The following is a 12129-nucleotide window of genomic DNA, read 5'->3' as shown; positions in this document are numbered from 1 at the left end:
CCAAATTATTCTAAATTCTAGGACAATTTGGCCTTGCACCCAGATTCTGCATCTGTGAGACCCTAGGCTTCTTTCTTGAGTTCTCTCAGCATGACTTCTCGTCTGTAAAATGGGCACAATATCTACCTCAGGGAACTAGTGGGGGATTAAATGTGATGACACAGCAGGTAGTGAATGAGCGTTCTCCTCAGATTGTCAATACACGGGGACAGAAACTTCCCTGTTCTACAGGTCTGTAGCATGTGCCCAGATCTCTTCTGTGTTGTAAGTGCTTCCTAAGGTCTACCTCAAAATCTACCTCTTGGTGGAAGCAGCCATTGATGTACTAAACCAACTTAATGTTGGCCAATATGCATTGCAGGCTTTCCAAGTTCAAGACAATTCCAAAAACGTTTGCATGTATTCCATCACAATGCTCTTGTATAGGATGAGACCTGTTTTACATATTTTACCTATTTTACATATAATTAAACTGAGGCATGGAGAGGGTAAGTTATTTACTCAGGTCACATGGCTGATAAATGCTAGAGCAAGTAACCACTAAAATTGCCAAGCTACTAGTGAAGATAGGATGAAACCTCATGCCCACAGTAGTATAGGACAATATCATCTAGCTCGGTGATTCTCAGCTGGGAGCAATTTCATCCCCTAGGGGACATCTGGCAATGTTTGGTGACATTTTTGGTTGTCACAGCTGTGGGGTGGGTGCCAGGAACTCTGCCTGCAATGCATAGAACAGGCCCATTCCCCAAACAAAGAATTATCCAATGCAGAATGTCAGTAGTGCTTAGGTTTCTAAACCTCAGCATTATTACATTAAATATTTAGAGTCTTAACTATTTAGAACTCGGTTGATAACTTAGAAGAAACCATAGAATCTCTCAGATTCCAAAACAGGTAGCCCAAAGTTTGGGCAGCAAATTATATACATGGTTACCAGAAACCCTTCAAACAATGACCTGGAACCAACTGCCTAAGGCACATTCATCTGGTGATGCAGATAAACGGATTAAAATCCCCAAGCAGGATGCTGTGGCTAAGTAGAAAGGAAGAGGGAGGAACTATGACACATGACAGAAATCAAAAAGATACAGTCAACGGCCTGCTATATGAGGGAAGAAGAAGATAGAAGAAACAGGCATGAGCTCTTAGCAGCAGCGTTGGCTGTGCCAAGCCGTGGAAGAAGCAGTCATGTGGATGGAGGCAGTTCCTGGGACGGGCAAGATGGCGGCCGGGAGACGTAGAGACTTCAGGCCCCGGCCACCAATGGCATCTGCTACATCTCATATTATGGATCTTTTTGCGATTGCTTTTTTTTTTTTTAAAGGACTCGAGACTGTCAGTTGAAGGAGACAATATGGGAAATTTGGAGAGAATCTGTCTTGTGACTTTTCCTGCATAAACTGTAGAATAACCGAGTTTTGAGGTTAAATGGCTTAATTACGATGAATGGGATCAGGAGGCAGGAAGCTGACCTGAGTATTTTTGCTTTATTCCATCTAATAAACATTTTATTTATATAAAAGACAAACAATGCATAGAATGAAAATAAGTGCTTGAGACATTTGATATAAGAAGAGTATATAGCATTCACATTCCTATTTTAATACATGAGTACTGCTGAAGTGTTCCATAAAAGAATAAAACTTTCCCTTTATGTATAGTAGTAAAAAAAATCAGTATTTTTAGGAACTACAGAATGTTATTCCTTGGTCTTTTTCTCGACAAAGAAAAAAGAAATAAAACAAGCCACAGTATCATCTGACACTACATTCCAGTTTAGGCTGATGACCACCCAGAAGTGATAAAGCTCTTTTGAATCTTGGAAAATCCCATTAATGGACCAGTATTCTAGAAATTCACCACTAGAGGTCGATGAGCAACAGCTATTGGTACAGCATTGACAAGCCCCAAGGTGCATGGAATTTCTGGGCACTTCCATGATATTGCTGGCAAGCTGTCCTGAACTCTCTCAGCCCACACCCACTGAGCAAGGTGCCCACGAGGTTCACCTAATCCCAAATCTCAGCGTATCTGCTAAAACTTCAATGAGATGAGATCTTCCAAAATCCAAATGGAACTGATCTACTCACCGCCAGTCCTCTCTTAGATTCCTATTTGGCTGAAAATAGGTAGCTTCAAAAACATTTTAGAAAAAGATTTTTTTTTGCAGCATTAACACTTATTTGTGGATTAACGAGTTCCTATGGAGTACTAAAGCTCATTCCTTGTTCTTGCCCATGTGGACACAGACTTTCTAACTGCAAATGGGATTCTTGGGTCCCACATTCAAGTCCTCGCTGGCAAATCCTGCAAAGGGCGGGAAAGCTGGTATGGTGGAGAGAAAGATAACCGTGGCAAAAGCTTCTAGGTAAGAGCTGCCCTCCTTAATGCAGGGGTGGGGGAAAGCTCTTAATATATAGAAAAAAATAGATTTGGTTTACCTGGGACCACTTAGAGGGGGTCCCCTTCAGTCCAAAAAAAAAGACCAACTTTAAATCTTAACACCAGACTAGGAAAAGGGAGGGACTCGAACTCATATAGCCAGAGAATGACTGATGGAAAGTACATTTCTTACAAAAGGCCTTGCTTAGGGGCGGGTTTAATTCCCAGACTGGGGTGGGGCGGGCAGTGGAAAATGCAAATGTTTACATCGAGAAGTAAAGCAGCTTTATAAGTGTGTCCACACCTTCGTTTTTTGAGTAATGAGGACCGGGGAAACGTGAAAACCATCCACTATCTATCCTCACTTGTGGGATCCAGGTTTTTTTTTTTTTTTCAAAATCTCCAAATATTTAAAAAGTGGCTCAATTTTGTCAAACGCCGTTCTGGCCAAGCAAAACACATGTTCAGAGTGCCTGAGGAAACAGTTCTGACCATGGCAGAATCCTTCTGACTAGGCCAAAATGTACCTGAGCATTCAGGAGCCCCAGACAGATGGAACCCACAGGTGTTTGCATAGAAAGCTAGAGATTCAAACTAAGCCTGATGAGAAACCCAACACAATGAACCCCGGCAGGGGAGATTTGTTCCCTTTAGGGAAAGTAGCATGGGAGAATAGTAGCATAGGTATGGGGGTAGGGGGTAGGGGGTAGGGGGTGGGGGATGGGGATTAAAGGAAAGAAAGAATGATCTCTCCTTAGTAGAATATGTGGCCATTTCATAAGTGGGGAAATTTGTCCTGATTTTTATGCCTGTGAAGCCTGTGAAGGTAAACAAATGGGGCTCAAAACTTTTAAGCTCTTAGAGATGGGGACAGGGTTTCTGAGCTGGTTGAGGAAGGTGGCTCACAAACCAGATGTGGGCTTGAAGCTCAAGTGAAAAGTCCAGGAGACACAGTGGCACACAGGAACCCCAGAATCTGGTCCCCAAACAGTGTGACTATAATTGGCTCCATAGCCAGAAAAGGACCCCCCCCTTCCCCCCAGCCCCGTGCAGGGAATTATTATTTTGCAAAAGCGAGTGCAACGTGGCCACAGCAGGCTCTGAGACTCGGAGCCCCCTCCTAATGCGGAGCCCCCTCCTAATGCAGAGCCCCCACCTCGCGGAGGCAGAAAACCAGCGCACGTGTTGGCTGTCAAGTGCTAATTAGCTGTCACGGATCCCCTTCCTTCTGTGCCTGGTTCCGGAGCTCTCCAAACAAACCAATTTCTCGGGATGTCTGATTTTATTTTCCTTGTCTCTTTCCAGAGTATGGCTGTATATATATAGATATAGACATATATAGATATATATAAAACAGAGCTATTCCATATTTATATACAGGCATTAATAAAGTGCAAATGTTATTGGCTATTGTAAAAATCAGTATCATTTCCTGAGGAAGTGCTAACACAGCTTATCCTATGACAATGTCAAAGGCCTAGAACGCTTCATGTCACCCACTCCCGGCTGCCGGCGGTTCTGCTCATCCCCACCGGCTTACAGGGAGGGGAGCGACCCCCCGGGCTTCCAGGAAGCATTGCTTCAGGTTCAGGGGCAGCCTCCCGCCGCCTCTCTTCTTTGGTGACAGGGGCGGCCTCTTCAGCCGTGGGCCAGCCTGCCCCAGAAGAGCTATTTGGTAGTGTTCGGTGAGCCATCTTCCGGGATCTTCTCCTCGGAGCAGCTCCTCCCTGAGAGCCTGTCCAGGTGCTCCAGTTCGCTGAAGCGCTCCGCCACGCACTGGGCCGTGAGCCGGGCCTCGGGGTCGTGGTCCCAGCACTCGGTCAGAGTCTCGCACACCGTCTGGATGCCCTGCAGCGGGGGAGAAGGCACAGACCCCCTGAGCTGCCGGCCTGCGGGGCCCCGCGGACGGCAGGGCGGCCCGCTGCCCTTGCCCCTGCAGGGCAGGCCGGCAGCCACAGAGCCTGGGCGTGCCCACGTCCCGCGGAGCACCCGCTGGGGGTGGGGGGCAGCCGCTTGCCTGGGGAACCAAGGGGCGTGCACTGTCCTGGAGGCCTGCCGTACCCATTTGCTCTCGGGCGCCATTTGATCACGACAGGACGTGAAACGGAGAGCCGGCACGTTTGGTCACAATAAGGCCTCTCCAGCAGGCCTCTGGGGTACAGTAGCAGCCCCAATACTGGAAAATTCCCATGAGGAGCGGCCCCTAATGCCCTGTCACCCCTTCCTCATTCTTTTAGAGCACTTCCTGGTTTTCTTGTTTTCGGTGGTTTTAGGTTCATAGCAAAATTAAGTGGAAAGCACAGAGGGTTCCCATATACCCCCTACCCCCCACCACGGACATCTTGCATCCGTGTGGTAGATCTGTTCCAATCAATGAACCAACACTGACACATCACTCCCAACCAAAGTCCACAGTTTATGTTGCGGTACGTGTTAGGGGTTCTGACAAATGTACAATGACCTGTACGCACCATTATAGTATCCCACACAGGAAGTTCCCTGCCCTAAAAATCACCCGTGCCCCACCCCCCTTCTTCTTCCTCCCTCCCTTGAGCCCCTGGAGACCCCAGATCTTAATGTCTCTGTGGTTTTGCCTCTCTAGGGTACCTTATAGTTGGGATCGTAGACGCATTTCTATTTAAACAGCACCGAATACCGCAATCAGAGCGAAGTCTAGGCTTTAATCTGGTTTTATCTGGTGAAGTCCAAGCTTCCAACTGCTGCCAAGGGTGGTGCCCGGGGCCCCACTGCCCCCCAGCAACATCAAGCTGCACTCCAGAAGCAGCTGTTTTGTGGGTCAGCTGTACTTAGACTCTAGGCTATGTCAGAGGGTTTAGTCCAACCCCGTGAAGGCCCCATTCGAAAGGCCCATCCAGGAAATGCTGCCCAGTATGGCGGCGAGGGTCTTCTCTCACGGCTGTAATTTTTATTTTGCATTGCAAATATTTTGATCATTTCAAGCCCTTTTTTGCAATAAAGCAGGCGGGGGGTAAACAGATGGGCAGAACTAGAGCATGCTCCTGGCAATTAGGGGCTTGCATGGTCACTGGTGATTCTTCACACAAGTGGCCCAGGGGGACCGGATATATCCTAGCACTTTCCCCTTCAACATCTACTACCAATAACTTTCCCAACACACCTAGGAGCCTCTCCCTCCCTTCCCGACCTGTGAGTGAATTCATGATGTTGAATTAATTGTATAATTCACCTAATTGACGGTATTGATTGATGGCCTGTTAAGAGTGGAGTGGTATTGTTGGTACACAAGTAACATTTATTTTACTCTGGCACTGTAATTATAGGCACTAAATTAAATTAAATATTAAGCATTAACTTGAAATCAATAGGGCAACAAATCTCATTAAGAGAAAAAAATGTATTATGCAAATTCTTTCCAGAATTTTATCATCATGAATAATGGCTTCATTATAAGAACTGTACAGCGGAGGAGGCAACGGAGTCTGAGAGAAATAACACCAGGGCCTTCTGATTTCAGAGGTAACACAGAGCAGTCTTGCATTTTTCAGTCAGAGAGGCTTTGCCCGAAACCCCGGGGGGGGGAAGCCCTGGGCTACCGTGGCCTGGTTCATGCGCCCTCCGCTGACTTTATTAGGGGCTGTCTGCTGAAGTGGCTCCAGGCCAGGATTGGCACAGACCGGGCTTCCTGCTCCATCTGTCTTCCTGATTGTGCGTGATTTGTTGTTTCTGTTTCTTATCTCAATTTGCCTGGCCCTGAGGAAAACCTATGACTTAGCCCCAGCCTTGACTGGATGAGGGAATTCTTCCAAAGGAGGCAATAAAACAATTTACTCCGTAGAAAGATCTGCTCTGTCGGCGAGATAGGAGTGCACTGTTCTCTCTCGTACTTCCTTCCCGCCGCTGTCTCTGGGGTATGTCACATGGCCCTGCCACCCACCACTTTCTTCTTTTCCTCTGGCCACTGCCCTCATCGAAATGCCCCCAAGCAAAGAATTTGGATAGTCCTCCCTCACCCTGTTAAGTCCAGAACCGCTGTCCTTCCATAGCTGGCCTTGCCTACCATCTCTTGAAAGGAAAAAAGCGGCAGCCATGAAGATGTTCCCCACAGACACATTTCCTATTTGTTCACTTGCACTTTCCTATTTCTCTTGGCTTTCTTTTATTCCCAAACTGGCCTCCTCTTTGCAAAGTCTGTGTGCCCAGCCCACATATGGCCCTGAGCACACGGCAGTGCCCCCCCGCCCCCCCCCCCCCCCCAGTCCAGCTGGCTGACAAACTCTGCTTGCTTCTCACTCTGCTAAGTATTTCCTTCTAGAGCTGAAGATTCCCAGGAGAAAATATTTGGAACCCAGAAGGGAACAAAACATAAACACTCTACGCAAAGGCTTGGGGGTGAGGGGCAGAGGTTGCAAACAAAATATTTTAACCCAGAAACAAGCGGGGTTGCACAGTGGGACAAATGCCCTTCAAATGATTATTTGAGAGCCCTCTTTGAATGGAGTATCTACCTGCTGGTTGGAACTTAGAACAACAGGTCCACACCAGTTGATGAAATTTTCTTTATAAACAAACAGGGACCTGCCCTCAGATTGAAGCCCAATATCCTAAAATTCTCTCCTCCCTCAGAGGCTACTTCAGATAAATCTTATTCTCCCCTCCATATGGCCACTCCTTACCTGGTGGTTGAGCCAGGAGCTGGGAATTTCTGGTCGCCCTCGGTCTCTCAGCACGTTGTCTTTCATGCTCTCAACACAGGGATGCTCTCGCACCTTGGAGCCAAATGGAGGCTCGTAATCTTTCACTTCTGTTAAAGAGAGCAACACAGGGCCATTGAGAAGGGCGTGTGCAGCTGGGGACATGAGCAGGTTGAGAGGTCTGGCTGAGTAGCCTGAGGCACTGAGCATCAAAATATATCTGTGATCACTCTGAGAGCAATTTTTTTTTTTAAAGATTTTATTTATTTATTTGACAGAGACAGAGATAGCGAGAGCAGGAACACAAGCAGTGGGAGTGGGAGAGGGAGAAGCAGGCTTCCTGCCAAGGAGGGAGCCCGATGTGGGACTCGATCCCAGGACCCTGGCATCATGACCTGAGCCGAAGGCAGACGCTTAACAACTGAGCCACCCAGGCGCCCAATTTTTTAAGAATAGGAGGTTAAAATAAGAGGGAAGGAGGGATTGTGGAAAGAGCTCGAGAAATATTCAACAGATCATCATTGAGGGTTTGCTACGAGCTACGTACTGTGCTAACAGTTGGGGACAGTGAAGAACAAGACCAACAAGGTCACTGAGCTTTCATTTTATTTATTTCTTAAATTAATTAATTAATTGATGATTTTAGAGATAGTGAGAGAAAGAGCACAAGTAGGGGGAGAAGCAGAGGGAGAGGGACAAGCAGACTCCGCTCTGAGCTCAGAGCCTGCCCAGGGCTCAATCCCACAACCCTGAGATCACGACCTGGGCCGAAATCAAGACTCGGATGCTCAATGGACTGAGTCACTCAGGCCCCCCTGAGGTTACATTTTCATGCAGGCATTCTCAGTGGGGTGATGTTGCTCCAAGGGGGGCAAAACTGGTTCTTGGGAGGTAGAAAAATCTTACATATTACAATGGTTGGTAGCCCTACAAAGGTCCCCAGTACATAAGCAGGTTTAATATGTGGTGGTTAAACTTCATGGGGATATCCAGCCTAAAAGGGAATGAAATTCTGACATGTTACAACATGGATGAACCTTAAGAATGTTATGTTAAGTGAAATAAGGCAGTCACAAGAGGACAAACACTGCATGATTCCATTTATGAGGTACCTAACATAGACTAATTCATAGAGACAAGAAGTAGAAGAGTGATTGCCAGGGACTGGGGGATGAAGAGATGGAGGGCTGTTGTTTAATGGGTACAGAGTTTCAGTTGCGGGGGATGAGAAAGTTCTGGAAATAGATAATGGTGATGGTTGCACAACACTTTGAATGTACTTAATGCTAGTGAATTCTACACTTAAAAAAGGTTGAAAGGTGAATTTTAGATTATGTATATTTTTCCATGATGGGAAAAAAATTGATGTGGAGTACTGGTTAAGAAAAAAAATGCCAGGGTGCCTGGCTGACTTAGTCCATACAGCATGCGACTCTTGATCTCAGAGTTGTGAGTTCAAGCCCCACAAGGGGTGTGGAGCCTACTTAAAAAAAAAAAAAGGCAAAGAAAACAATGTCTATAAAGGCTCCTTACCATAGCAATGATGACACAAATGTTGAGCAATGCTGTTTACTGGGATGATGGAGGAGAGAGATTAACAACACATCAACAAACAAAATTATAAAGGTAATTTTCCTTTGGTGATACATGGGACAAAGAAGAGAAGAGAGAATGATATACCCTTTCCCTAAGCTTCAGGTTTCCACTAAGGTCAATCTCTTTACAGAAACTTCCTTGAATATCTCCCAAGCCATTCGTGGCTAGATGTCCCAGGCAGAGCTTTATTTTAGCCTGTATCATATTTTGATATAATCACATGTTTATTTGTCTCATCTAAGAAGACCATGAATATCTGAGGGCAGGTTCTGACTCCTTTTTGTCATTCTTCTATACAAGAGGCTCTCAACACATTCTTTGTTGAGGAATGAATGAATGAATGAATCTTAGATCTGGTCCAAAGTGGCAATGCCTAAACTCTAAGTGAAAAGTAAAACAACACACTGATTTAACTGGGTGGATCAACATACATGTCATTGCACAGGACAACCTAAAAGATTTTAGAAAACATTCCTTTACTAAAACGTGTCTGTGCTAGAAAGGGAGAATGGGCTGGACCCAATATTCTTCTTCACAGAAAGTAGAACCTTTGGCCTTTAGCAAAATAATCATGTTTAATGACTAAACTTTCAATAATTTGCCCTTCCAGGCTAAGAACTGAAGAAGATTTCGATGCCCCCTTTGAAAAGGGAGAGCTTATTCTTATTGGTCTATTTGTTTTCTCCCCTTTCCCAGAACCCCACTTGCATATTCATTTTCTGTGATACCTCCACCCCCACCCCCCAATAGAAGACGGGATATCGTCTTTTTTCAGGAGATTTGTGATGAAGGCCTCCCATCACATCGAGACAACCACAAACCATCCTCCTGTGTGCCCGCCTTTGCCCCCGAGGGCCATAACACTTAATCCTTACTGCTCTAGGGGTGAGAGCTGAATCTTGATCAGCATAATATTCTTACTTCTTTCTTCCATTCCCTTATCTTCTATAGACTGTAAATTCCAAAGGTCCCAGGCTGAGGCTGAGTCTAGTGTCTTTCCAATTCTCTGCTCAGTACTTAAAATTGTGCCATTCACATAGCAGGCATTCACTAGATAGGAGTTGGGTTGAATTCAAACAAAAGCAGAGGACTGGCAATCAGAGCTCGTTCTCAGTACAGTTGACTCTGACCTAACTCTTCTATAAAAGGAAGGGGCTGAATTGGATGACCTCCTTGTTCCCCTCCAGACTTATCTTGTAATCCAATCTAATTGAACAATATGATGCCCTCTTAGCGCCGTGACTTGAGGTGTGTATATTCTTTTTCTTTTTAAAGATTTATTTATTTATTTTATTTATTTGACAGAGAGAGACACAGCGAGAGAGGGAACACAAGCAGGGGGAGTGGGAGAGGGAGAAGCAGGCTCCCCGCTGAGCAGGGAGCCCGATGCGGAGCTTGATCCCAGGACCCTGGGATCATGACCTGAGCCGAAGGCAGACACTTAATGACTGAGCCACCCAGGAACCCGAGGTGTGTATATTCTAATACAATATAATGGGATAGGATTTGTATATGATATAGAGTCCTCTTTAAATAATCTATCAGTCCACAGAGTCTCCATTTCCAACTATTTTGGCCGCCATAGCTGGTGTCACTGGCACCCTGCCCAGATCCCTTTACCAAGCCAGCAGCACCAGACCCCAGCTGCCACAAGTGTTGAGTCCTGAGGGCTCACACCTTCGCCCTCCTCTGGAGGACTGCCTTTGGCTGATGAGAGCTGCCTGGCCTGGAGATTTCCAGAAAGCCTTACCCCCCAGAGGCAGCCTGCAGCATATGATAAATTGATGTGGGAGTTTTCATAGTCTAACCCTCTTGCTTCTGCAGGGAGAGGACTGTGGTACAATTCACCCTCTAGAGTACCCCATGAGATCAGGCTGAGGCTAGAACTCTCTTGAAACTACAAGTTTGCTGAGCTCCTCCCCTTCCTGTTTCTCTTTACTCTCTTCCCCTGAGACCTTATCCACAATTAACCACTGCACAAAAATCTTTGTGTCAGACTACTTCTAGCAAAGCTGGCCTGAGAGAGCTGCCAAGGAAGTGCTTTCTCTTTAGGTCAATCTCTCAGCTAAATTGCCCCATCCGACACTAGTTGCAAAGCCACCCTGAGGAAGTCTTGATAGGGCCTCTTCTTGAGAAACTAAATGTATTAACCCATCAACAATTCCCACAGCACAGTACTCAGAAAGGGGCAGGGGATGACCATGGTCAGGGAAGGAAAATGGGGCCATCAGAATCAATCCCAGGTGTCACTCTCATGGCTGAGATTCCTACACAACAAAGAAAAAGTCTCCATAGTTGAGGTTATAACCCAGGGCCGATTTATTTCATTTCCAGTCCTAATCTTCAAAGTTGCATAAACCACAGTACCTAATTTTTAAGTTCTGTGGGGACGAAAGCAGGTTTCCATGGGGAATGAGGGAGAGCTCAGAGAGGACGGCATAGGGCATCAGGCACAGGCTTGTTTTCTGGGTAAAGGAAAAGTAATGAATGCTCCCTTGGAAAAGAAGACAAAGGCAATAGTCCTTTCCCAGAGTGAAGAGAATTTTTACTGGATTACTTCCTACTTTTCCTAAAACCTTGGAAAGTTGTGAGATTCTCTAGTATCCCTAAGGGGCACGAGACCTGCTCCCAGTCTGTGACTTGTGGGAGATTTTATAGGGAAGGGAGGTCAAGGACAGTCTGAAAACAGCTGGCCCTGAGCTGAGCTGGGAGAGTGTGAGTCTATGAGCCTCCTTCTAAGTTCAAATTAGACAAGTCTGGGTGACCACCAGGTGACCCACACAGGTACACCCCAACCCCTAGCACTGAAGTAGTCTTTCGGGTGAGGAACCGAGATGGAGATTTAAAGTGCATGCATCTTTGAAAAAATAAAAAGAGGGCGCCTCGGTAGTTCAGTTGGTTAAGTAACTGACTCTTGATTTCGGCTCAGTTCATGATCTCAGGGTCATGAGATCGAGCCCTGCACTGGGCTCTGTGCTGGGCGTGGAGCCTGCTTAAGAGTCTCTCTCTCCCTCTCCCTCTGCTCCTCCCTCCCCTGTGCTCTCTCTCTAAAATAAAATGAAATAAAATACAATAAAATAAAAATAAAAAAATAAAAAATAAACCGTATGCATGTTTTAAGCCGACCTTTCTTCATCTCCTGGCGGATGTCATATTTATATAATATATAATACATATTTTCCAAAATAGCTAAGTGGGCTTTTTTGTTTTATTGCGGATTTTTGCAATTCCTCTTTCTTTGCTTTTTGCCCTCAGTTTAAACATGCTATTCCCACCTAATTTTTTTTAGTCATGCCCTAGAACATATGTAAAGATGACCTATGCTTGGCAGCGCCTCTCAGTCACCAACTTTAATATGTGATTTTGGCAGCATGAAAACCACCATCAGCCAGTGTTGTCTTTCTTTCTTTCTTTCTTTCTTTCTTTCTTTTCTTTCTTTCTTTCTTTCTTTCTTTCTTTCTTTCTTTCTTTCTTT

At 45.7% G+C, this 12129-nt stretch overlaps 1 protein-coding gene across 2 annotated transcripts in view; it reads right to left on the bottom strand.

The window, feature by feature from the left end:
• Positions 1 to 1471: 1471 nt before the first annotated feature.
• The window catches only part of TGFBR2 (transforming growth factor beta receptor 2), a 94712-nt gene continuing 84054 nt past the window's right edge, over positions 1472 to 12129 (bottom strand). For both annotated transcript variants that reach the window (XM_044920614.1, XM_021678929.2), the window contains 2 exons: positions 7041 to 7168; positions 1472 to 4233 (listed from right to left, as the gene is read on the bottom strand). In XM_044920614.1, the coding sequence (XP_044776549.1) occupies positions 4054 to 4233; positions 7041 to 7168 (308 nt within the window). In that variant the 3' untranslated portion in view covers positions 1472 to 4053. The remainder of the gene's footprint in view (positions 4234 to 7040; positions 7169 to 12129) is intronic.

Source organism: Neomonachus schauinslandi, chromosome 1 (assembly GCF_002201575.2).
Source record: "Neomonachus schauinslandi chromosome 1, ASM220157v2, whole genome shotgun sequence".
Taxonomy (NCBI): Eukaryota; Metazoa; Chordata; class Mammalia; order Carnivora; family Phocidae; genus Neomonachus; species Neomonachus schauinslandi.
This window is presented reverse-complemented; position numbering and strand designations above follow the sequence as displayed.